This window comes from Equus przewalskii, chromosome 3 (genome assembly GCF_037783145.1).
Source record: "Equus przewalskii isolate Varuska chromosome 3, EquPr2, whole genome shotgun sequence".
Classification (NCBI taxonomy): domain Eukaryota; kingdom Metazoa; phylum Chordata; class Mammalia; order Perissodactyla; family Equidae; genus Equus; species Equus przewalskii.
This window is the reverse complement of record NC_091833.1, coordinates 23,896,420-23,924,056: the sequence shown is the minus strand read 5'-3', so window position 1 is coordinate 23,924,056 and position 27,637 is coordinate 23,896,420. Positions and strand designations below refer to the sequence as shown.

The following is a 27,637-nucleotide window of genomic DNA, read 5'->3' as shown; positions in this document are numbered from 1 at the left end:
CTTAGTTCAAGGGAGCAGCCTCTGCTCAGTCCTGGCCTCTCTTCATTTCCCTAAGAGCTATCAATCTCCATCTGCTGCCCCTCCTTTTCTCACTTTCAGTAATGGCCTCAGCAACCTGCAAGAGACACAGGCCTCCAATAACTTCCTCTTTCCACATTCAGCATCAACCAGATAGAGCAAAAGTGCTACTGTCAGCCCCACCCCCAGACAATCTGCACAGTTATTCTAAATGTTTTTCAGGGCGTGGATTCCAGAGTTTTGAGGTGGGGATGGGTAATTCTCAGGAGTCTGGATGGGCTGGAGGTGGGAGAAATGGGGCAAATACCAGAAGACCCTAGGAACAGATCTAGGAAAGCAGAAAGAATTCAAGTGAACTTGGATCCTTGCAAGATGTCTCACGAATTGTCAACAATCAGTAACAGATAGAAGGAAGCCCTTGGTTGCTTTCTGAAGCAGTTTTTTGTTTTGTGCTTAAAGATTTTTCCTTTGTCTCCCCAAAGCCCCCTAGGACATAGTTGTATATTTTTAGTTGTGGGTCCTTCTAGTTGTGGCACGTGGGATGCCGCCTCAGCATGGCCTGATGAGCGGTGTCATGTCTGCGCCCAGGATCTGAACCAGTTAAAGCCTGGGCCGCTGAAGCGGAGCGCATGAACTTAACCAGTCGGCCACAGGGCCAGCCTCTGAAGCAGTTTCGTTGAAAGCAATAGAAATGGGGCCTACAAACTGGCAGAACGTCATCTCTTAGGCTTTTCTTCCTAAGTGGGGGTTTCTCCTTCTGGGCAACTCTACCCAAATTCTCCTCTCAGTTAGCATCAAGCTCATCTGCTTTTAAAAAAGCAGATGATGCTACTCATTTAAAATCCTACTGTGGCTTCACGTTTTTCTCTCAGGGACAGGCCTAGCCCATATCTATGTTTCCAGCTTCATCACATAGCCTGGCCTCTGCCCAGGTTTTCTGTCTGCTGCTGGGATGTGACTAATATGTAAATACCCCAAGGGCAGGAGCCCTCTGTCATAATGTAATCTTGTTCACATCGTAGCCCCAGCAGCCCACAATGCCTGTTCCCTTGTTGGTGCTCAGGATGTGTTTTTGGAATGAATGAATGTCCCGACATCCACTGCCATGATTCCTGACAATAGACGTGGTCTGGACTTCTCATGGGTTTTTACGGTTCCTTTACTCTCCAATAATTTGTTCTTCAGTGCCCATCTCTGGATTCTTTCACATGAGTCCTGCCAACCTTTACAGTTATGTTTTGATTTGTTTGTCGTTATGTTTTAACATTCTGACAGTTGTTATACCAACAGAGAGGTAGGTTCTTCTTTATCCAAACCCACGTTTCACACGAAATAATTCAATGTGTGTGCCTGAGGTAGAAGGGCAGGCTCTTTCCAGAGGCAGGAGGAGAGATGAGACCTGAGGATAAGAAGGCCACTAACAATGAACTAAGAGCTGGAAAATGAAGCAGAGGGGTCCCAGACATGTTCCACCAACCACTCTTCAGCAGGATGCGCTGTGGGAGTTTGTCTTTTCAAAAGCCCTAGAGCAGAGACCAGATGAAGTCAGAGGACTGTCAAGTGGAGACCAGGTACCAAGAGTCCACCGTACTTTGGCCAGAGGACTTGAGGGGACAATCAGGTAAGCAGTTGAGCCAAGAAAAAATTACAGCTAAACAAGGCCTGGGGATGGCACAGGCTCTTGACTTCCTAGACCAGCTGCCTGGTGAGGGACAGGGCTCTGTGCTGGTCACACAGCTGAAGAGAATGAGGACAGACTGTGGCCAATGGTGGCAAATGTGACATGGGAGACAGCAGGGGTGGCTGCATCCCAGAGTCTCTCCCACCCCACCCTGAGGACCCATCTGACTAGTCCTTAGACTTACCAACAGTAGAGCGACGCACACTAATCTAAGCCAGCTTTATACCAAGATGATGATCCCCAACTTCAGATTTATAAAGCATAAAACGTGAAAAAGTTAAAGTATTTAAGCACTTCAGTAACGAAAAATCTACGAAAACGGAAAGAAAATCTCCGAAATTAAGATAGCAGTGGAATAAAGACATGTCATGGGGCCAAGTGCAGTGGGCATGGGCTTGGGAGTCAGACAGGTGGAGGTCTGAACCAGGAAACACTCCCTCCTAGTCGGGTTTTATTACGCAAACTGCACTGCCTCTTGGCCTGCTGCCTCCCAGCCTGCTGCAAGGGTGAGCGAAATGCAGCCACACTCCCAGGCTCTAAGGACCTGTCTTTAGGAATTTCACTTAAAACCCCTTTGGTTTATGAGGATTACAAGGCGCTTTTTTTTTTTCTTTTTTAACTGAGTTCGGGTCTGGATTTCCAGGGTCTTGGGAGCCAACAGCTCATAAAAGGACAGTCACCCTTACGGCCACCTTTGTGGTTATAAAGGTGGCTATGTTAAGTTTTCTCAAAGCATTTGTAATTTGCTAATTTACAGTAACAATAACCTTGGCATTCCTTGCATTTTTTCATTGGCTTTTGTTTTTCCTATTTTTTTGCTATTAAAGGTTCCATTACTCGAACAATCCATGTCAAATATGTGCTTTCATTGATAAAACTGGCTCAAGCATACAATACAGCTGTGAAGGCTAGAGCCCAAGAACAGAAGACAAATATTTTATAGTGTAAGAGAACCTGCCTTATGTTGTGCTATGTTAACTAATGTTATTTAACTACTTGTGTCCATTTTAATGGGTTCTGGTGTTGTTTTAGTATAAATGAGTGTTAATTTAGGGACTAACAAATGCATGGAAAATTTTCCATTGGAATTAACTGTAATATTTTTTACTTAGGAGACTTCTATTCTCTAGGCCCATAAAATCATATACAAATACACACATATATAAGGTTCTTAGATCTTTTATTTTACAAAACTTGGTACACGCACACACACACCATATTTTCCATAGAATACCATCCAGCCATGATTATTTATTATGTCTATTATTACCACAGTTTATTCAATCATTCCCTTACTGATGGTCATTCACATTGTTTCCTTTTTTGTCCTTACCAAAAAATACAATATACATTGATAAACATATAATCTTCAGTACTGGCACTTTATTTTTTTTCTTAGGGATAGATTCCTAGGAGTGAGACTCCTGGGTTGGAGAGTATGTTTATTCTTAATGTTAAAAGATAGAGTCACAGTGACTTCCAAGGAGGCTGTCACAATTTACATTTCTAACAGCAGTGTATAAAATTAACTTTTCCCTGCTTCCCTACTGTTAACAGATGACAATTTAGCAAGACAGAGACTCATTGGTCTATGGATGTTCTGATAAATTTGTTCAGAAAGTCACTCACATTCATGTACAGTCACAGCATATCAATGATCTTCAAAAATAACAAAAAAAGGCCAGTTACATTTGCCATTTACAATCCTAATGCATGATTTGTGACTGACAGGGAAGGGAACTTGTGAATTTGAAGTAAAGCCTAAAATGGTTTATCTTTGAGTTATGCAAAAAAAAAGAGAAGTTTTTGGGGTTAATCATCAAACAATATATGGAGAGATCACTGAAAAGTCTAACTTATGAAGTGTTGTGAACCTTTAAAGGGAAGGCATCATTTATACGAAGTCAGGTTCCAAAGGAAAACGCTTTTGGTTGATGACAATGAAACTCAAGAAAGTAGAAATGCCTCCTTTAAACAGAACACTGCAAAAATTTTTTTCTAAAGTGGGCTATGCATATGGAAATTTTAAAAAGCAGTAAGACATTTATTGATAGTTTCTTCAAATAATTTTTCCTCTAAAGTCTCTGAAATGTAACATTTGTAAACTACACACATATCCTACTTTTTGCAAGAATTCATAAAATATTAAGAGAAACAGGGAAACACAAAAATACAAGTAGTTTCTGGGTTATACAATATTTTGGTAAAAGACATGCATTTGTATGTAAATACCCCACTGAAAAATAACAAGGGCATGGTGGATGGGGATATTCATAAAGAGAAAAGCCCATTTTTAGTCTCTGGTGCATACTGAGTAACAGAACCCACATTTGCCTCCTTCACTCTCTAAATCTCTTAATTATCTCTCACTTGCATATTTATGTAAATAACGCTTCTAAAAAATCTTCAGCAAACCCAGAAGCAGGTTAGAACTTCAGCAACCCTGTCTTCTACTATTAAGAGGCAGCTCAGTAACAATGGTCACACCAACTTATATATGCCAGCCCGCAAGAAGAGGAGACATATGTTACAGGCTACTAAAAATGTGTTCCACATTGCATTTAGAATGCATACTGGGCTGTAAAGGTACTGAAAAACACGTGATGTTTACTATGGGAAATCTTGTTTCATGTGTCCTAATTATCAGAGGACAAGAATTTCAAACTCCCAGTGACTGTGTTAAATTCACATGTGCAGAGCTAAAATATACAATTTGTATTTTGTGGCATAATCTCACATACAACTAGTAAATTCCTAAGGTACTGTCTGTAGTCCTTTATGTTGCTGTGCAGAATTTCATTCTTGAATAATTTATTCAAGATTTTAAAAAGCTCATCGTACTACAGCTAAGTATGTCTATTTACAGTTAGATATATTCTGATATGTATTCTTCAGCTGGGTGTCATACCTAACTTTCAGGATAATGATGTTCTTATGGGACTCTCTTTTTATACATTTCTGAGTTAACAGACTGTATCTCAGTATGAATTCCCATGTTCCTTCAGTACCGTCATGAGGTTTCTCCTTCACTGGAAGGGTTTGGTGGAAGGGTTTTCCACAGTACAATGGCTGACGTCTCAGGGTCTATCCCCTATGTGAACTCTTTGATGAACACTGAGTCGGGACTTCCTGCTGAAGGCCTTCCCGCATTCAGAACACTCATATGGTTTCTCCCCCGTATGGATCCGCAAATGTAACCTAAGAGTGGACCTCTGGCTGAATGTTTTGCCGCATTCAGTACATTCATAGGGTTTCTCTCCTGTGTGAGTTCTCATATGTATAATGAGTTGTGAGTTCTGGATAAAGGATTTCCCACATTCACTGCACTCATAGCGTTTCTCCCCTGTGTGAATTTTCTGATGTATAATGAGATTCGATTTCTTGAAGAAGGTTTTTGCACATTCATTACACTCATAGGGTCGTTCTCCTGTATGAATTCTCTGGTGTGTAGTAAGTTCAAACTTCTGGGCAAATGTCTTGCCACATTCACTGCATTCATAGGGCTTCTTCTCCATGTGTGCTCTCTGGTGCACAATGAGGTTTGACTGGTGGGTGAAAGCTTTTCCACATTCAAGACATTCAAAGGGTTTCTCCCCGGTATGAATCCTTTGATGTTTAATGAGGTTTGCCTTATGGGAGAAGGTTTTCTTACATACATTACATTCATAAGGTTTTTCTCCAGTATGTATTCTCTTATGACTAATGAGGAGTGACTTAAAGGGGAAAGCCTTGTCACAGTAATTACAAATAAAAGGTTGCACTAAATTTCTAATTTTCTGATGTTTAAAAATGGCTTCTTTATGGCCGAAGGCTTTTCCATTTTTATTATATTCAGAGTATTCCACTCCGGTATGGGTTTTCTCTTGCTTCAGATAGAGGAGTGCTTTTCCAAATCCATTACACTCATCAGCTTTCTTTCTTATATAGCTTCTATTAAGCAGGTCTGAATTATATTTCAAGGTTTTTTCACATAAGTCATATTTATACGGCACTTGTCTTAAAGAAACAAAGTCTGTGCTCAGATTAAATGTTTTTCCAAAGAGATTATCTTTTTCCTCAATGGGGGTTTGGTTCTTAAAGATTATGCATGGCCTTGCCTGCTCATCTGGGTTTCTGTGGTCCCTCTCCATCTGGTCATCAGCCTTCCACACCTCTAGGAAAGAGCACATGAAATACACTTTATCGACCCTTTTGCTGTGTTGCAGAATGGGAAGCACAAACCCTCCAGCGTAGGGCTGCCTCTTTAGTTTGAGACCCAGTCTTCCAGTATTAAAGTCCTCAGTGCAAATTTTTCCTAGCTCTTAAACTTTGAAAGAAAAAGACAAAAAAAGCCTGTGACAAAACAAGAAGTAGAAACTGACAACAGACACAAGTAGCATTGCCGGATTACAAAATGAGCTTCAAAAGTGGGTAAAGTGAAATAAAAACAAAGGGCACACAGGATGTGGGAAGGCTGGCAATTCCAGGGATGAAGGACAGTCACAGTGTCCTCAAGGACATCAAACAGCACAGACCAACAAAATAAGTAGATGAAGATGTTAGGAGAGAAACCTAGGCAGATCTGAGTTTAGCAACCAGCACTTAGACTCTGAATTACTGTGGTTGGACCAGCACCTCGTCTACATGCTTCTAGGCTCTTTCCCCTTTTTTCTCTTCTGCTCATCTATACCAAGTACCTTCCTAAGGGCAACATTTCTCACAGGTTTGCGGAGATAATCCTAGTGCAGCGCTCTGAATCTCTAAAGTAAGACTTTTGCAATGGATGGCAAGATCCAGAAAGCCCATGTATGCTGTAGGAAATATAAAATAAATCCAAGGATCCAAGATCCTTCTGACAGAATCACTCACTGCTACTGCTGGTTTCACTGCTTTTCTTCTCTTGAGGTTGTTGGAGAAAGAGAGTGTTTTCACCATCATTTCCTGTTTTTCTCATTTTAATATGTTTAATTTCTTCCCAAACCAGTCTTGTCCCTGCTTTTATTTGAAGGGATCTCAAGGGTCAAATTTACCCAGGTTCAACCGAGGCCTTTAATAATCTTTACTTTCATTTATGTATTACTGGTTATTGCTGCTGCCATTTGTGTCCTCAACAATGATGTCACTCTTGTACTAAAAAATCTGTATTTCCCTTGAGGCCGCTATATCAATTCCCATGAACTAAAATATAAAAGTCACCATTCTGGCAAACTGAGAATACTAACGAAAGGGCAACTAATCACATAACAAAGGTTTAAGACTTGTTAGGCCAGTAACAGGCCTCCAGGCTCAAGTGTGAGAGGAAAATCTCTGTAACAGTTACACAGTAAGAGCATTCAGCAGGGCGAGACTGATATTTGGAGGCATGATTAGAAGATCTGAGGTATACAGGTCATCTGTTCTCAGCTGTCTCTAAAGGTTTAGGGATTTGAAAAATAGATTCCTAAAAAATATTTCAAAGGTACCAACCCACTGATAATCCCTTGGATATTAGTTCCACTGGCTTCTACCTGATTCTCCATCCCTCCTTCCACATCTTCCCTAGAAAGTTCTTTCTGACTTTGGTACCCACAACTCTTCTTGTTGCTCTAATTTCAAAATCACATCTGGTTTGATAATATCAGAGAAGTTGCTAACAGAATGTAGCCTCTAACTGCTGGGACTTCAGAAATCCTGAAAATAAAGAAGAGAGAATTTCAGAGTCTGCACTATCTCTCAGCTTTAACACACGAAGCTTGAGGCCATTCAAGCTTAATTTTAGTTTAGTAATTCAGAAGCTCATAATTTTTGGTAATTGAGAAAGGATATAAACGCTACTAGGCAAACATCGAGCTATTCCTGAAAGGTGTCCTTACCCACTGATAGTAAGTTGCTATAATTCTCCAGCATCACGTCCATGTATAGGATCCTCTGAGATGGGTCCAATTGCTCCCACTCCTCCTGGGTGAAGTCCACAGTCACATCCGTGAACGAAACTGATCCCTGAAATGGCATATTGCTTTTCATTCTGGAATGGTCAGCATTTGGTGATGTAGAAAGGATATATAAAAACTTATTCTTACCATTTTGTTGTAAAAGAGTCACTATGAAAATTTACATATGACACCAACTTATACCTTCACTATGCTTTGTCATGTCTCCAATTTTTTTTTTTTTGCTGAGGAAGATTAGCCTTGAGCTAACATCTATGCCAATCTTCCTCTATTTTGTATGTGGTCGCCACCATGCATGGCTGACGAGTAGTGTAGGTCTGCAGCCGGGACTCGAACCTGCAAACCCGGGCCACTGAAGCAGAGTGTATTGAACTTAACTGCTAGGCCATGGGGCCGGCTCCCCCCGATCCCTCCTCCCCCCCCCAATATATATATATATATTTTAAAGATTTTATTTTTCCTTTTTATCCCCAAAGTCCCCTGGTACACAGTTGCATATTTTCAGTTGTGTGTCCTTCTAGTTGTGGCATGTGGGATGCCGCCTCAGCATGGCTTGATGAGCGGTGCCATGTCTGTGCCCAGGATCCGAACCAGTGAAACCCTGGGCTGCTGAAGCAGAGTGTGCGAACTTTACCACTTGGCCATGGAACTGGCCCCCAAAAATATTTTTATAAATAGTTAAAACATTTATTCAGATTCCCCTAAATCTCTGGCACTGTCATATTTGACAGGTATCTAAAATAAATAAAACACTGTTTCTCCTCTGAAGATGAATATAGGGAGACAAACACATAAAGATAAAAATGCAGTATTTAATGTTACTAGTGCAGTGATAATGCTCATATAGGTATTTTTGTGGTATCAAACTAGATGATATTAAAGAATTAATTAAAGATTTGAATATTAAAAAGCAGAAGATGAACTTCCAATTATAAGACAAAGTATCAGGCATAAATAAAGATCTCTCCACCATATCCAAGCTATAAAAATGGGAGAGAAGCAAAACTAAACAGGTGGAACTACATGAAACTAAAAAGCTTCTGCACAGCAAAAGAAACCATCAACAAAATGATGAAAAATGACAAGGCAGGGGCCGGCCCCATGGCCAAGTGGTTGAGTTCACATGCTCTGCTTTGGTGGCCCAGGGTTTTGCTGGTTCAGATCCTAGGCATGGACATGGCACTGCTCATCGGACCATGCTGGGGCGGTGTTCCACATAGCACAGCCGGAGGCACTCACAACTATAGTATACAGCTGCGTACCCTGGTGGGGGGGACAGGATGGGGCTTTGGGGAGAGGAAGATTGGCAACAGGTGTTGGCTCAGGTGCCAATCTTTAAAATGAAAAAAAAAGGAAAGGCAATCTACTGAATGGGAGAAAATATTCGCAAATCATATATCTGATAAGAGGTTAATATCCAAAATATATAAAGAACTCACACAATTCAAGAGCAAAAAATCAATCTGATTAAAAAGTGAGCAAAGGGGCCAGCAGCCCTGGTGGTCTAGTAGTTCAGTTCAGTGTACTCCACTTCAGTGGTCAGGGTTCAGTTCCCAGGCACAGACCTACACCATTCTGCTAGTGGCCATGCTGTGCTGGTGGCCCACATACTGAAAAATAGAGGAAGACTGGCATGGATGTTAGCTCAGGGTGAATCTTCCTCAGTAAAAAAAGAAAAAGTAAGCAGAGGACCTGGATAGATATCTTTCCAAAGAAGATATATAGATGGCCAACAGGTACATGAAGAGGCACTCAATATCACTAACCAACAGGCAAACGCAAATGAAAACCCCAATTAGATATCGCTTCCTACCTGTTAGAATGGCTATTATCAAAAAGATAAGAACAGTGTTGGCGAGGATGTGAAGAAAGGAAACCCTTGTGCACTGTTGGTGGGAACATAAATTGTGCAGCCACCATGGAAAATAGTATGAAAGTTCCTCAAAAAATTAAAAATAGAACTACCATATGATCCAGTAATTCTACTTCTGGGTATTTATCTGAAGAAAACAGATGAATTCAAAAAGATATATGCAGTCCCATGTTCACCGCAGCATTATCTATGATAGCCAAGATATGAAAACAATCTAAGCGTTCATCAATGGGTTAATGGATAAAGAAAATATATATACACACACACACACACAATGGAATATTATTTAGCTATAAAAACCAAGAAAATCTTGCCATTTGTGATAACATGGATGGACCCTGAGGGCATTATGCTAAGTGAAATAAGTCAGAAGAAAAATACTATATGATCTCACTTATACATGGAATCTAAACAAACAAACAAAAACCGAGCTAATAGATACACAAACCAGATTGATGTTGCCAGAGGCAGGATGTGGGTGAAGGCGGTCAAAAGGTACAAACTTCCAGCCATAAAATCAGTCAGTGGGATGGGATGTAATTTACAGCATGGTTACTACAGTTAATAACACTGTACTGCATCTTTGAAAGTTGCTAAGAGAGTAAACCTTAAAAGTTCTCACCACAACAAAAAAAATCTTGTAACTATGTATGCTGAGGAATATTAATTAGATTTATGGTGATCATTTTGCAATATATACAAATATCAAATCATTATGTTGTACACCTGAAACTAATGTTAAATGTCAATTATATTGCAAGAAAAAATTAAAATAAAAAGATTATTTAAAAATGTTCATAGCAGCATCTTACTTCAGAGCCCAAAGCTAGAAAGAAAAATGTTCATCAGCAGATTAATTTCTTGTGGTATATTAAAACATTTGGTACTATAAAGCAACGAAAATGAACCAATTACAGCTACACAGGATTTCATAAGGGCTTCAAGAACGTGATTAATTTCTACTTCTTGGCCTGAATGGTGGCTACACGGGTTATATATATATCACATGTATATTTTAAATATTTTAAATACTCTCTCTACATGATTCTTTTCACTATAATAAACAATCCCCATGAAACAAAGGAAATGCTGAAGCATATAAATATGAAAAGAGCCACAAAAAAAACCTAGAAAACCAACCATTTAATAAAAAACAATAAGACATTATAAGAAAGGAAAAAACCCTGAAGCCCATTTGATAACTTTCAAAACCATCTAGTCCACCTGGCCAAACGATAAGTACAATAAGAAGTTTTGTACTACTGCCAGACGAACAAGGGGGTAAACCTGTGCCACATTACACTGGCTCAGTTACATTGATTTAGAAATGACTCTACCATCAAATATGAAAATATTCTGTATTTTTTTCTCATAATGCTGTTCTCCATATTGTATACAAACAAAAGCTCAAAAACTGCTTCAGGGGCTGGCCCCACGGCCGAGTGGTTAAGTTCACGTGCTCCACTTCAGCGGCCCAGGGTTTCACCGGTTTGGATCCTGGGCGTGGACATGGCACCGCTCATCAGGCCACGTTGAGGCGGCGTCCCACATGCCACAACTAGAAGGACCTGCAACTAAAAATATGCAACTATGTACTGGGGGGATTTGGGGAGAAAAAGCAGAAAAGAAAAAAAAAAGAAGATTGGCAACAGTTATTAGCTCCGGTGTCAATCTTCAAAAAAAAAACAACAAAAAACTGTTGATAAAACACAATTCTAAAAGCACAGCATTAAAAGGGATGTTAAACATGACTGACTTCAAAGATTTTTGTCATGACAGATGCAGTTTCAATTTGAAATGAATTCGGTGTTCTGGGCAGAAACCCTAGCCGTGAGTAGAGGCATACCCAGCACATGTGACTCCCTGAGCAGACCATCTTTTCTTTTCTTTTCTCTCTCTTTTTTTAGGGAGATTAGCCCTGAGGTAACAACTGCTGCCAATCCTCCTCTTTTTGCTGAGGAAGACGGGCCCTGAGTTAACATCTGTGCTCATCTTCCTCTACTTTATATGTGGGACACCTACCCCAGCATGGCCTGCCATGTGGTGCCAGTCCGCACCCAGGATCCAAACTGGAGAACCATGGGCGGCCAAAGCAGAACTTGCACACTTAACTGCTGTGCCACCGGGCTGGCCCCATGAGCACACCATCTTTAATAGCACCTCAAATTCTTCAAACTGCTATACAGTTTTGTGTCACTTAATGACGGGGATATTTTCTGAGAAATGTGTCATTAGGCAATTTCATCACCGTGTGAACAGCACAGAGTGTACTTGCAAACCTAGATGGTATAGCCTACTACACACCTAGGCTATATGGCCTTAGTCTTATGGGACCACTGTCATTTATGCTGTCCATCAGTGACCGAAACATCATTATGTGGTGCTTGGCTGTACATCTAGAATCATCACCTCTAAATTTACTTCTCTCTGATTACAAGAATCCTTTTTTACCTATTCACGCTCTCTCTCCCCTGAATCTACGTATCTTTCATCTTCAGTTAGGACCTCCAATTCCCTAATCCCTCCTACTTCTTCCAAATTGTCATTGCCTCTCTAAGATCGCACATCTCCAAAATCCAGATTATGCTGGTCACTATCTTCAAAACTTTTGCCCCAGTAACTTCCCACCATCTCTCACTCATATATCCTAGCCATAGGAAAAATTATAGGAAGTAAGAAAAAAAGAAAAAAAAAGATGAGTACTACAATGGTCTGAGTACTACAAATGACCTAGATATATTGCACAAATTTGCAGTTAATGTAATCAACATTATTTCATGATATAGGAATCTTTAGCTACTTGGAATGGGAGCAGAGAATACAGGTGGCAGGTCATCCATGCCTGAGATCAATGCTGTTGAGGTCAACAATCATAGAGTCAAGATTTTCCCAATAGTAAGTATTTATTCCCATTTTCAGGTCACTTCTGAAATTATAATTCAAAAAACAGGATCACTAGGAAATTTCCTAGGGACTAAATTAAGTACTAGGGACACAAAGACCAAGACCAGTCTTCACTCTGATAGGCATGCTATAGAACCCCTCAAGTCTTTCTTTTGCTTCCTACTTCCACTGCCACCCCAGGTATTAGAAAAGCCTCCTAACTCTTATTTCTTGTCTCCTCTTATTCTCTTCTACCCCACATTCTAAAGCTAACGTAATTTTTCTAAAGTATAGCTCTAATTATATGATCACCTTGATTAGAAACGGTCATTCATTATCTACTGAGATAAACTAATGACTAGGCCAGTATTCAACATCATCCAAATTTCTTGTCCCATCTCTCTTTCCCATGGCTCCTCTCTCTATGCACAGATCCTCCCACATAGATCACATCTTATATTTTGAGTGCCTGCTCTCTTTTAAACCTGGAGTATTTTTTTGTATCTCTTTTGTGGCACTTATTTTACTCTGTTTTCTTTTGTTAAATGTGTCTATTCCTCCCACTCTCCCCATTAGATGTTAAAAATTTTTTAGATCAGAAATTGTACCTTGCTCATCTTTGTATTCTTGTTAGCGCCAAGTACATGAAAACATGTTAGGTACTCAAAAAAATAATAATGCCAAATTGAATAGAGTTCAGTATTCAAGTTGTTTTTCATTATCTTCTTACTTCCTGAAGAGACATGCCACGTAATTCCTACACCAACTTCCTAAATAGCTAGCTAAAATAATGTAGCATCTGTACTGTTCACACTCAGACTGTATAAAAATTTTGGTAATACTTGCTGAATCCTAAAATCTGGCTCATTTTTCTGAGATGTCATGCATGCTCTAGTATGCTTGTCTCTTTTTATTTTATTTAATTTTCCTTCTTCTCTCCAAAGCCCCCCAGGTCTTTCTAGTTCTGCTATGTGGGACACTGCCTGAGCACGGCTTGATGAGCGGTGCTAGGTCTGTGCCCAGGATTCGAACCTGCGAAACCCTGAGCTGCTGAAGTGGAGCATGCAAACTTAACCACTGAGCCACGGGGCCTGCCCTGCTTGTCTCTTTATTAAAAATGCTTTTTTTTTTTTTTTAAAAGATTTTATTTTTTTTTCCTTTTTCTCCCCAAAGCCCCCCAGTACATAGTTGTATATTCTTCGTTGTGGGTCCTTCTAGTTGTGGCATGTGGGACGCTGCCTCAGCGTGGTTTGACGAGCAGTGCCATGTCCGCGCCCAGGATTTGAACCAACGAAACACTGGGCCGCCTGCAGCGGAGCGCGCGAACTTAACCACTCGGCCACGGGGCCAGCCCCTAAAAATGCTTTTTAATCACCTTGTAATCTATAAGATTCTCAGATCAATTCTGGCTGTGCTTATACTTGACAATTTATGTGCATAAACTGGATATCAGTCTTATTATTGGCCATTCAGCTTTTAGCATCCAGGATATGGTCACTCCATTTTATGGAGTAAGTATAAGGGAAATCATTTCCATATTGTCAGGATAATGTAAGCCACATACAATGTGACCCATCATCACACAGGCATAAGTCATTGCCAAATAATCTCTCATAAAAGAAAGGAATAGCACAGAGTAAAATTGAGCAGGAAAAAAGTTAGAAAAGATACATATCTTTTCTTTTCTTTTCTTTTTTTTCCCCTTCTTCTCCTCCCCAAAGCCTCCCAGTACATAGTTGTATATTCTAGCTGTAGGCCTTTGGGTTGTGCTATGTGGGATGCTGCCTCAGCATGGCTTGACGAGCAGGGCCATGTCCAGACCCAAGATCTGAATCAGCAAAACCCTGGGCTGCCAAAGAAGAGTGCAAGAACTTAACCACCTGGCCACAGGGCTGGCCCAGAAAAGATATTTTTTAAATACAGAAGTGAATTTAACAGCAGCTTAGATAGAGCTGAAGAAATGATTAGTGAACTGGAAGATAGGTCAGTAAGAAATATCCAGACTGAATACAGAAAAAACAAAGGATGGAAAACATCAAAAAGCCTAAGAGACACATACGATAAACTAAAAAGGTCTAATATATTTGTAATTGGAGTCCCAGTAGGAGAAGCAAAATGCAACAGAAACAATACTTGAGAGACAATGACTTAGAATTTTCCAAAACAGCTTACATAAGATCACAGAAACATAACTAACCCCAAGAAGAATAAACATGAAGAAAACCACATTTAGGCATATCATAATAAAACTGCTAGAAATTCCAGAGGGAAAAAGATGCAGTTTTCAATGGCAAAACAATAAAACTGACAGCTAACTTTTCAAGAGAAACAAGAGAAGCCAGAAAACAACAGAATATCATCAAAGTGCTAAAAATACTAGAATATGAGTTGGCAAACTTTTTCACTAAAGGGCCCAGTAGTAAATATTTTAGATTTTGCAGGCCATATGTAGTCTCTACTACAACTATTCAACTCTGCCATTGTACCAAGGAAAGCAGGCACATGCAATATGTAAACAAATGGGTACGGCTGCATTCCAATAAAACTTCATTATGGACACTGAGATTTCAAATTCATATATTTTTCATATCATGAAACAGTATTCTTCTTTTGATGTTTTTCAAACCATTTAAAAATGTAAAAACCATTCTTAGCTGTGGGCCATACAAAAACAAGGCAGCAGGTCATTTGGCCCATGGGACATAGTTTGACAACCTGATCTAAAATGATGACTACTAAATAGCAAATGTCATGTAAGTGTTAGGTATTATTACTACTATAAAAGGATGTACTCCAAAAAGAACAAAAGTAAACCCAGGGAGAATCAGTTGGATGCAAAAAGCAATAGGGAACAAATAAATCAGCAAAACGTAGTCAAAATAAGTATATATGGAATGGGGGAAGGAGGTGTTAACTAATAAGCTGAAATATTTTTGGATGCCAACAACCTGGGAGTTGTGGCAGAGAGAAAGTACTGTGTTTGGGAGGAAAATATAAATCGTGATTAACTTAAATTTTGTTTGAAATACACATTTAGGTAAACACTGAAAAAGAGTAAGATAAATCTTTAGAAGGATGGGAATATATTCTGACAGACCAGTAGATAAAGAAAAGAGGATCAAGAAAATCAGTAATCAAAATAAACTAAAATGGAATAAATGTTTAACAAAAGATTAAGACCTTCAGAGAAGTTTTTTGTAAAAATAATTTTTATGGCGAACAAACCAAACCTGAAAATTCTAAAAGACACAGAAAAGCTGGCACAGAAACATAATTAAAGTAGAATTCCAAAAGTATATATATACCACAACCTCCACAGTCTATTTAATGCATACAAAAGCATTTTAAAAAGGGGATTGGATACACCCACAGAAAACATAATATCAGCTACCTCTAAGGTAAGAAGACTGGCTTTAATGGTCAAGAGGGTTTTAGCAATGAGTGAGGTGACCTAATATCAAGAGTGACAGCATGCTAGAGAGGGCAGATTCAAAACAGAGAGAAAGAGAGAGACAGAATTCATGCACGGACTGTGTAACACAAAGAGAAAAACTTTACTATACATAAGGTATGGAAGCAAATCAGTCAAGATGTTAACTACTGACTACTGGATGGTGTAATAGGTTTTTAGTTCTTAGGTTGAACCATATTGAAATTGATGACATTCAACTGTTTTGATATACAAAACTGGCAATTTCATATAGATAAACTTAATGCGCTTTTATTTGTATTTCCCTGCATTTTCACACTTCACAAAAGGAAACAAAAAAAGGTAAGAAAGAAAAAAAAACCTTATGAAGTATCAGGCAAAAAGTAAGAAAAAAGCAAATCACCAGAAAATTTTACAACACTGAGTACAAAGAGAAAAGCCTACAAGTTGCAGTAGAGAACTGAACAGGTCACACTCTGATAAGTAGACACAGTCCTTTGGACTTCCTGACTATAATACTAAAAAGTAATGACTTCAAAACTTTGAGAGAGAAAAATAACAATAAAGCTGACAAAACAAATGAAACAATCTGCAGGCACTGGAGAGCAACCATTGCAGGGCTACAATTACTGAAAGAAGGGTGAACATGAGGAAAGTCCCAGATTCACACTGATGATGAAAGTGCTCAAAGAAAAAAAATTATCAATCTTGAATTCTATATCCAGCAAAACGTCCCTAAAAATATCTTCTAAACCATGGTGCAGAGAAATAGAGCCCAAGCAGAAAGTGACTGTATGCCACGTGGAATAAATAAAAATTGGCACTTGTGTATGCAAAGCAACTGGAATTTGGGGGCAGGGTAATGGGAGACAAGGAAGCCATAGAGAAGGGGCTCTAAAATTCTGCATAACAATTCACCTCAGATCTTTGGCTGGTTCCTAAAATGTGCAGGTGGAGGCCAAGCCTCTTGGAGAACTAGCAGAGAGCAGCAGTTCTGTTCTGCCAGATAGTTAAATTATTGGCAGAAAAAAACTTACCATTCTTTAAAAGGAGTTACGGATTAGACAATATGTCCAGCATACAAACAAAAATTATTAGACATATGAAAAAGAACAAAACAATGAAAAGACAAAAAAATCAAGAGATAAAAGTCAAAAGTAGACGGAGAGATAATCCATGTATTACAGCTAGCCCACAAAAATTTCAGATTAACTGTTAAGTAATAAGTAAAAGAATACAGAAGATGGACAATGTGGATGAAAATATGGGACTATTTCAACAAAGAACTGGAATCTACAAAAAGGAAGCAATGGACATTCTAGAATTGCAAAATGTGGTAACTGAAATTAAAAACTCATTGTATAGACTTAATAGCAGAGTGGACACAGCTGAAGACAAGAACTGTGAACTTGAAGACAGGTCAATAGAAGATATCCAAACTGCAGCACAGAGAGAAAAAAACGGGGAGGGGGGGAATAAGACATAAAAGAGACGTGAGGCATGGCCAAAAAGTCTAATGCACTATTGCTTAGCATGCTGAAAGAAAAAACAAAAAAGGATAATGTGTAGTCCCAGAAGAGGAGCCAAAAGAATGGGATAGAAACAACATTTGAAGAAATAACAGTTGAGAATTTTCCAAATTTGATAAAAGGCAGTGACCACAAACCTATGAAATGCAATAAAGTCCAAGGAGAATAAATACAAAGAAAATTATTACCTAGACACATCATACTCAAACCGCTGAATGCTAGAGAAAAAGACAATATCTTAAAAGTAGACAGAAGAAAAAGATACATTACCTTCAGGGAAAAACAATAAAAATGAAGACTTATTTCTTAACAGAAACTATAGAAGCAAGATAAAAAGCCGAATGCCATCTTTAAAATACTGAAAGAAAAAAAGCAAACCTGAGAATTTTGTACCTAGGGAAAATATTTTGCAAAATGAAGGCAATATAAAGACACAGACAGGGGCCGGCCCCGTGGCCGAGTGGTTAAGTTCCCATGCTCTGCTTTGGCGGCCCAGGGTTTTGCCGGTTCGAATCCTGGGCACGGACATGGCACCGCTCATTAGGCCATGCTGAGGTGGCATCCCACATGCCACAACTAGAAGGACCCACAACTAAAATATACAACTATCTACCAGGCGGCTTTGGGGAGAAAAAGGAAAAATAAAATCTTTAAAGACACACATAAACAAAAGCCGCAAGGACATACTGCAATATATTGTATACTATTCTTGGATTGTACTGAGGTGGTATAATACTAATTCAAGGTGATCAGCAGAGCCAGCCCCGATGACCTAGTGATTTAAGTTTGGCACTCACCACTTCGGCAGCCCAGGTTTGCTTCCCTGTTGCAGAACCACACCACCTGTCAGTTGCCATGCTGTGGTGGAGGCTCACAAAGAAGAACTAGAAGGGCTTACAACTAGGATGTACAACTATGCACCGGGGCTTTGGGGAGGAAGAAAAAAGAGGAAGACTGGCAACAGATGTTAGCTTAGGGCAAATCTTTCCTTTCCAAAAAAAAAAAAATATGGGCAGAACTAAGCTAAACTAAAGCGAGGAATGGACAAATCCACATTCATACTATGAATCAAGTATCAGAAAAGAATGAAGACATTTTCAGAAATTCAAAGTCCAAAAAAAATGTCTCTCTCATATACCCTTTCTCAAGAAGTTACTGAACAATGTACTCCAATGAAATAATAGCAATCCCAAAAGACAAAGACATGGAAAGGGGCAAACAAAAGATTGATATGAGAGCTGAAGGAAATCCCTAGGTGGAGTTTGAAGGAGATTGCAGATGGCAGTGATTCTCTACTGATACCAAATTGTTTGTCACATCACCTGGAATAGTGTGATTCAGAAGCAGGCACTTTGAGGGATGTCACCAACAAAATGCCTACTGCCATTGTAACCCTTTTTAACCTGAGGGCAGAATGCCTGGGTGAGCCAGACCTAGATTCTTATCTGTACTTGGTTTGGCTTGTCTGGAACATGTGCTGATGACATCTCTCTCTCCCCTCCACACCAGGTTCCCTTGTATCAGATGAGGACACACATTTCATCACACAGACGTGTTCTGCTTTGATCTACTACTCAGAGTTGGCAGTTGACCAGACAGCTAAGAAGCAGAGAATACAGAGCAGTCCACATGCTCTAATTATATTCCCACCAGACATTCAATACCTGATCTACACTTTGACCCTGTCAGATGGCCCAGCCATGTTGAGCCCTATGTTTTCCTATGTGTCTCATGATCTTGCCAATGACTTCCCCAACCCTATATTCAGCTCTTCTTCTCCTAGGAGCCTTTGTCCAATACTGGCAAAATTTCTAGACACAACTAGACTTGTGCTTGCTTGATAAGTTTTGCCACAAACTTCTGCTCCCCAGTAAAACTGTATTACTTTATACTACCACCACTTTACACTACTTTATACTACCAGAAATGCATGAGTGGCTTCACCTCTCTAGCTAACACTGGCTACTGTTAACTTGAAAAAACAATCATAAAAAACCTAAGTCTTGATAAAGGGAACACAGGTGCATGAAAAAATATCTTTCAGATCTTACATGTCTAACAGAAAAAAAAGCCTCTACCAATCTGACAGAAAATTATGCAAAACAAGGCAATATAAATTCCAGTTATAGTTTTTCAATACTGAACTTATAGTGATTAGAGATACATACATAAGTGGTAAAATCTTTTTTTTTTTTTTGAGGAAGATTAGCCCTGAGCTAACATCTGCTGCCAATCCTCCTCTTTTTGCTGAGGAAGACTGACCCTAAGCTAACATCTGTGCCCATCTTCCTCCACTCTATACGTGGGACGCCTGCCACAGCATGGCTTGCCAAGCGGTGCCACGTCTGCACCTGGGATCCAAACTGGTGAACCCCGGGCTGCGGAAGCAGAACGTGTGCACTTAACCGCTGTGCCACAGGGCTGGCCCCAATAAGTGGTAAAATCTTTAAGTAAAGGAAGGGAATGATTAACAGAAATATCAAGATAGTAGCTACCTACTAGCGTTATGGGCTGTTTCTATCTGAAATTAGAAGTATACAGGTTAAATAACCTGACTAGCAATGTCTTCCTTATCTGAAGTAAAACTCCCAGTAACTGAGGCATGCAAGTCAAAGCTATAATCTTTCCTTCCTCACATTCCTTTGCTTACGCTCCCCCTCCCTTAGGACTTAAGAATAACCCTGGTTCCAGGGAGTCTGAGTAACATCTTGCAACAAAGGGGTCTGGTTACCATGTCCTGCACCTTACCGACTATAAAGAAGAAAAACCTCTGTGTCGGCAGACAAGCTTCCTGGCACCAGAATCCACTATCCACCACAGAGGCAGACAACCAAGGATACCTGGCTGCAGATTCCCTTATCTCACCATCCTCCTCCTTGCAAACAGCCTCACAAAGCCAAATGCAGGCTGGTAGGAAAGTGCCAACTAGCAAGGACACACACTCCCCCTCCTTACAAGCAGCCACATTCCTCACAACCTTTAAAACCCCTTAATCACTTCTTAATGGGGAGCCAGGAGTTCCTAAGGCACTAGCCTGCTGTGTGCTCCCTTTGCCTGAGAAAGAAAACAAAGCTGTTTTTCCTTTTCACCCAAAACTCTGTTCTTGCTATTTGGATTGGCACTGAGTTCAGAGACTGAACTTTGGTAACACTAGGAGGATTCAGTAAGAGAATGTATCACAAAGAACAGATAATGTTCTATTTTTTAACCTGGGTGTGTACATAGGTGCCCATTTTATTATTATTCTTTAATGTATACAAATTTGTTATACATATTGTATACAACATGTATAAAGAGTATTAAATTATAATGCTGGATATGTGTTACATTACACAATAAAAAACTTAGGGAAAAAATGAGGAAACTCTATGCTCTGATATGCAAAGACTTTGAAGCTTATGTTATAGACTGATAACAGCATACATAATCAAGAGAATGAAAAGACAAACCACAGATGAGGAGAAAAATCTTTGCAAAACATATCTGATAAAGAATTGGTATCCAAAATATAAAAGAACTCGTAAAACTCAACAATAAGAAAACAAATAACCTGATTTAAAAATGGGCCAAACTGCCTGGTGGCGCAGCGGTTAAGTGCACATGTTCTGCTTCTCGGCAGCCCAGGGTTCACCAGTTCGGATCCCAGGTGCGGACATGGCACCCCTTTGCAAGCCATGCTGTGGTAGGCGTCCCACATATAAAGTAGAGGAAGATGGGCACGGATGTTAGCTCAGGGCCAGTCTTCCTCAGCAAAAAGAGGAGGATTGGCAGCAGATGTTAGCTCAGGGCTAATCTTCCTCCAAAAAGAAAAAAAAAAGGGGCAAAGACCTTAACAGACACCTCACCTAAGAAGATATACAGATGGCAAATAAAGGCATGAAAAAATGTTCCACATCATGTTATCAGGGAACTGTAACTTACAACAAAAGTGAGATACTGCTACACAGCTATTGGAATGGCCAGAATCCACAACACTGACAACACCAAATACCAGCAAGGATGTGGAGCAACAGGAACTTTCATTCATTGCTGGTGGGAATGCAAAATGTTACAGCCACTTTGGAAGAGAGTTTGGCAGTCTCTTATAAAACTAAACATATCCTTACCATACAATCTAGCAATTGCACTCCTTAGTACTTACCCAAATGAGTAACTTATTTTATGCCCACACAAAACCCTGCACATGATGTTTATAAGCAGCTTTATTCATAACTGCCCAAACTTGGAGCAACAAAGATATCCTTCGATAGGTGAAAGTATAAACAAATGGTGGTACATCCAGACAATGGAATATTATTCAGTGCTAAAAATGAGCTATCAAGCCATGAAAAGACATGAAAGATCCTTAAACGCATATTACTAAGTGAAAGAAACCAATCTGGAAAGACTACATATACTGTATGATTCCAACCATATGACATTATGAAAAAGGCAAAACTACGGAGACAGTAAAAAGATCAGTGCTTTCCAGGAGCTCAGGGAGAGGGAGGGAGAGATGAAGTGATGGAGCACAGAGGATTTTTAGGGCACTGAAACTATTCTGTATGATACGTAATGGTGGATACGTGTTTATTATATATTTGTCAAAACCTACAGAATGTACACACCAAGAGTGAATCCCAATGTAAATTATGGACTTTAGTTAAAGTATCAATATTGGTTCATCAATTGTAACAGGTATACTACCTTAATGCAAGATGTTAATAACAAAGGAAACTGTGTGTGTGTAGAGGGAGTATATGGGAACTCTCTGTACTTTCCACTCCAATTTTCTGTAAACCCAAAACTGCTCTTAAAAAATAAAGTCTATAAATTAAAAACAAAACATATATGAACAGAACAGTATGATTAATATGCTATCTTCTAATAACCTATATTTGTACTTGCATAAATATGTACAAATAAACTCTGGAAAGCTACTCAAGAAAGTAATGACAATGGTACTTGTGGCAGTCAGGGAGAGAATTTAAACACATACCCAGATATTTACTGAGCTCTCTGGCATCATGCTAATCTGACTGGAAAAACAAAATACACACAATAATACCCTACAAGTGTGCTGAAGAATGCTATATGAAGTAACTGTAGACAAAGTGATAACCCGTTTAACTTAGGCTGTTTTGGGAATGCTGTACAAAACATCTATACAAAGGTCCATAGACTTTATTCAGACCTAATGCTAGAGAACCAAAGAAATAGTATTCATAATCAATGCAAGACATTCAATTAACCTGGTTTGCTTTTTGGCTGCTGGTATTGATCAGTTATTCTTACTACTTTTTCCCTTAGTTTTACTCATCTATACTTTTCTATTCCATTTTCTGGATCAGTATAAACCTCCTCAAATGTACTGAAGGAATAAACAAACAACTCACCTGGGATTTGTTCATTTTCTGTAGTTTTTGGGTAAAGGCAGAGAACTATGAAGGCAGACCTGGAATAGAGGAAAAAGGAAGATACTGTTTTTCAAGATCTGACCTGCCTCAGAACTCCTAGAATGACTTGTTTAGAAATTCCCACACATCACTTAGGAAAATACCACCTCCTGGGATAGTCCCTTCGCCTCCTCAGAAGGAGCAGAAAGGATCGTGCGGGCAGCATTCACCTTCAATCAAACACTAAGAGATACCAGAAAAGGCATGAATAAAACAACTCAGTAATAAGAGACAAAGCAATTAACAGACTCCTCAACTGACGAAATTATCAGACAGGGAATCTAAAACAACTATGATTTATAAATTAAAGGTTTTAACGGCAAAGGGGGACAACATGAATGAATAGGGAATTTAAAAAGAGATGGAAACTGCAAGAAAAAATCAAATGGAAATGCTGAGAAAGAAAAGCACAGTAAGAGCTGAAAGAGGAGGCTGGCCGAGTGGCATAGTGGTTAAATTCGCAAGGTCCACTTTGGCGGCCCAGGGTTCGCAGGGTTTGGATCCTGGGTGTGGACCTACACACAGCTCATCAAGCCATGCTGAGGCAGCATCCCACAGACAAAATAGAGGAAGATGGGCACAGATTTTAGTTCAGGGACAATCTTCCTGACCTCCCCCTGCCTCCCGCAAAAAGTGTTGAAAGAATACCTTCAACAGGCTCATTAGTCGAAAAAACAGAGCTGAGAAAATTTTCAGTAAAACTGAAGATAGGTCAAAAGAAACTATCCAAACTGAAACACAAAGAGAAAGTGGAAGGAAAAAAGAAAAAAAGGACAGAGCATTGTAGTACAATATTAACTGGCCTAACAAACATCATCGGAATCCCAAAAGGAGAAGACAGAATGGGACAGAAGAAGTATTTAAAGACATAATGGCAAAGAATTTTCCAAAAATAATGAATGCTGTCAAACCACACGTCCTAGAAGCTCAGATAATTTATCCAAACAGGCTAAATACCAAAAAACAAAACAAAATGAAGACACACGTGGACATGGCATAATCAAACCACTGAAAACTAAAGTTAAAGAGACAGTCTTGAAAGCAGCCAGAGGAAAACAGACATGTTATACACAGAGGAACCAAGATAAAGAATTACAACCAACTTCTCACCAGAAACTATACAAGCCAGAAGACAATGTTCTGACATCTTTAAGGTGCCCCAAAAAAGAAAAAACTATCAACCTAGAATTCTATACCCTGCAAACATATCTTTCAAAAATGAAAGTGAAATAAAAACCTTTCCAAACAAACAAAAACAGAGAATTTGTTACTGTAGACCTGTACTACAAGAAATATTTAAAGAAGTTCTTCAGGTAGAAAGAATATGATACCAGACAGAAACCTGAATTTACACAAAGAAATAAAGATCTCTGGTAATGGTCAAAACGAAGATAAATATAAGACACTTTTCCTTACTTTTAACCACTCTAAAAGATAATTGACTGTCTAAAGGGAAACAGCAGCCAAGTTTTGTGGGATTATAGCGTATGTAAAAGTAAAATATACGACAATAATACACAAAAGATGGGATGACGAAATTGGGAGTATACTGTTGTAAGATTTTACATTACACATAAAACAGTATAACACTATTTAAAGGCCCACTGTGATTAACTCAAGATGTTTATTGTAAACCCTAGGGCAACCAGAGAAAAATTCTTTAATGAGATATAAACAATAAGCCAATAGCAAAGAAAGAAATGGAATTATAAGAAGTACCCGCTAAATCCAGAAGCAGTCAGAAAAAGAGGAAAATAGGAACAAAGACCAGATGGGACAAGTAGATGACAGAGGTTGTCAAATTGGATAAAAAAGCAAGACCAAAGTATGTGCTGTCTATAAGCAGTTTGTTTTAAATGTAAAAACATAGCTAGATCAAAAGTAAAAGAATAAAAATAAGACATACCTTGCAACGATCAATCAAAAGAAAACTGTAGTGATTATATTAGTATCAGACAGAGTAGACTTCAGAAGGAATATTGCCAGGGATAAAGAGTGATATTACATAATAGCGAATGTGTCAAATCACCAAGAAGACATAAGAATCCTAAATGTATAGATATCTAACAAAAGAACTGGAAAATACAAGAAGCAAAGATTGAGAGAAGTGAAAGAAAAAACCAGATAAATCCACAATTATACCTGGAAACTTCAATACTCTTTTCTCAGTAAGTGACAGAACAGGTAGACAGAAAACCATTAAGGACACAGAAGAACTGAGCTACACTATCAACTACCCTGACCCATTTAGTATTTACAGAAGAAAGACTCCACCACCAACAGCACAATAGTCATTAAACTACATGTAAAACACTCATCAAGATAAATTATAGTCTTAGCCATAAAACAAACCTCAACAAGTTTTAAAGAATTGAAATTTATAACAAAGTATACTCTTTGATCAAAATAGAATTAAACTAGAAATCAATAATAGAAAGAGATGTGGAAAACCCCCAAATATTTAAAAATTAAACAGACTTCTAAATAACCAATGGGTGAAACAGGAAGTCACAAAGGAAGTTAAAAAAAAAAAACCCCACAGAATTGAATGGAAATGAAAACACAACATATCAAAATTTGAGAGATTTAGCTAAAAAGTATTTAGAGGGACAGTTACAGTATTAAACTATTTATATTAGAAAAGAAAAAGGTTTCAATCCATGACCTCAGCTTTCACCTTGAGAAACTAAAACAAAAACAAAAACCCAAGGAAGCATAAGGAAGCAAAAATAAACAGAGGAGCAGAAACCAACGAAACTGAAAACAGAAAAACAGAAAAATTCAATGAAACCAAAAGCTGGTTATTTGAAAAGATTAATAATATTAATAAACTTCTAGCCAAACTGATCAAGGAAAAAAATAAAAGAAGACACAAATTACAAATATCAAGAATGTTCGAGGAGACATTACTACAGATGCTACAGACATTAAAAAGAGTTATTCTTTAACAATAAAAACAGATAACCATTGGCTACACTAATTAAAGGAGAAATTCCAAATATACAAAATAAGAAAAGTGGGAAATATGAACAAATACAAGAGAAAAAAGATGAAATAATGGAAAAAAGATTCCATCTTCAATAGCAATAAAATACTACATAAGTTAAGAAAAATGCAAATCTTTTATGAAGATTACAAAATGTTGCTGACGGGGATAAAACAAGAGAGGACTTGAACAAATGGCAAGGCCTATAGTAAGACCCAACATCATGAAAGTGTCCATCCCCCTAATTAAATGTAACCTTTAATGAGATCATAATAAAGGAATCAACAGATTTGAAAAAAAAAATACAATTGATTCTAAACTACCAGTGGGAATCATAAGTAAACGTATTATCTCAAAGTGGTGAAGGCTTTTGGATGTCACCAAAGGGAGAGGAGTCAAGCCAACTATAGAGAAATTCCAAATGCCTGCATGGCAAAAACTACCAGTGAACAAAATCAAAAGGCAAATGAAAAAACCTTTGCCATTCGTATAACAAAGTACCAGCGGGCTGTGTGACCTTGGGTAAATCACTCCACCTATCTGAGCCTCCGTTTTTCTTTCTGTTGAACTTGAGATGACAGCAAAGTCACAGGACAGGTGTGAGAACCGGATGTACACTTAACTGCAAAGGCTCTTGCAAAGAGGTCAGAGCTCTTATTCCTTTGGCACGTCGCGGGCATCAGGGAACTTCCGGGGGTCCCCAACCCTGCCTGCACCCCGGAGGCCTGCGGACGCAGCACGCGGCGTCCGCGCGCTGCCAGGTGTGTCCGGCCCCGCCCCCGGCCTCGCCCCGCCCGGCGGGCCTGGTCACGCGCGCGCCCGCCGGGCTTCCGGATGCGCTGCCGCGCGGCCAGAGACCCTGGCGGCCGGTCGGCGGCGCCTCTCCTGACAAAGAGAGGAAGGCGAGCCCTCGCCGCAGCCCTTCCCCTCCGCCGTCCCCGCCCCCGCACGTCCGGCCAGGCGGGCCCCGCCACCCCACGCCGAGGAGAGGCCGGGCGTCGCTCGACGTCGCCCCGAGGGTCACCGCCGCCTGCGAGTCGACGAAGTTTAGGATTGCATCCCGCTCGGGCGCCAGCCCGTCCCACATCTCCTTACTCTCGGCCCCCAGAGCCCGCGGAGCTGCCTGGCCGCCCCCCTCATACCTGGAGCGGCACAGCCTCCACTCGTGGCTCAGTGCCAAGCCGGGTCACGGCGCGGGACGGCTAAGACGCGCAGCGACCGGGGCCCTGTCACCCACTCAAGGCTGGAAGTGGGGGAAGGGCGGCCACCGGCGCGCTGGCAGCATTGCACATGCGCAGATGCAGGGGCTGCTCGCCGTCCCAGGGTCCTTCGAGGGGTGGTCCATCGAACTTCGGAACTACATTTCCCATAAGGCTGCGGGGCCGCACCGTAGGGACTCTCAGGAAAGTCTTCGCCTTGTTTAGCGGGTCGGATAAGCGCTGACCAAGATAATCCCTTGGCCTGGATTGTTCATCTCCCCCAGAACGGGCTGTGAGTTACAACCGCTCCGCCCCCAGATACAAAAATTTAGCTTTTAAAGATTGCACAGGTCATCTGTGATAAGTTAGAAGTATTTAAGTTATAAAATATGTATAAAATAAAAGAAGAAAGCAAATATCACCAATCTCAGTTTTCAAAGATAATTATGTGTAATGTTAAGTTCACACCTTTCTGAGATATATATGTATTTTTTATAAAGCTGGCCATAAAGGTATCATGCAGCTGAAATTAGCTTTTTTTTTTCTTTATTTTTTAGAGCAGGTTTAGGTTCACGGCAAAAAAATTTGAAGAGAAAGTATAGAGGGTTCCGTATACCACCTGTCACCACCACACATGCATAGCTTCCTCCACTATCAGTATTGCCTACCACAGTGGTACATCAGATACAATTGA

The 27,637-nt window shown here is 39.7% G+C and overlaps 1 protein-coding gene across 7 annotated transcripts; it reads right to left on the bottom strand.

Annotated features, from left to right (window-relative positions):
- On the bottom strand, positions 1-27,082 carry ZFP1 (ZFP1 zinc finger protein). 7 transcript variants are annotated; one of them, XM_008523422.2, is made up of 5 exons: positions 26,887-26,989; positions 22,699-22,757; positions 7,531-7,682; positions 7,186-7,348; positions 2,863-5,852 (listed from the first exon to the last, which is right to left on the bottom strand). In XM_008523422.2, the coding sequence occupies exons 3-4, from the start codon at positions 7,679-7,681 to the stop codon at positions 7,308-7,310; spliced, it is 192 nt and encodes a 63-aa protein (XP_008521644.2). In that variant the 5' UTR covers position 7,682; positions 22,699-22,757; positions 26,887-26,989; the 3' UTR covers positions 2,863-5,852; positions 7,186-7,307. The 7 variants fall into 7 exon arrangements, with proteins under 7 accessions (XP_070469990.1, XP_008521644.2, XP_008521642.1 ...); XM_070613889.1 differs by lacking the exons at positions 2,863-5,852; positions 7,186-7,348 and adding an exon at positions 1-115; XM_008523420.2 differs by lacking the exon at positions 7,186-7,348 and having other exon boundaries at positions 7,531-7,657; positions 26,887-27,082.
- Positions 27,083-27,637: the final 555 nt, after the last annotated feature.

What these genes read in the sequence shown, in the direction of transcription:
- ZFP1 (XM_070613887.1), bottom strand. Translation starts at nt 7,681, where the DNA reads ATGAAAAGCAATATGCCATTTCAGGGATCAGTTTCGTTCACGGATGTG. An exon ending in TAGCAACTTACTATCAGTGG is followed by an intron (nt 5,853 to 7,530) that starts GTAAGGACACCT and finishes GCTCTTTCCTAG; the next exon opens with AGGTGTGGAAGGCTGATGAC.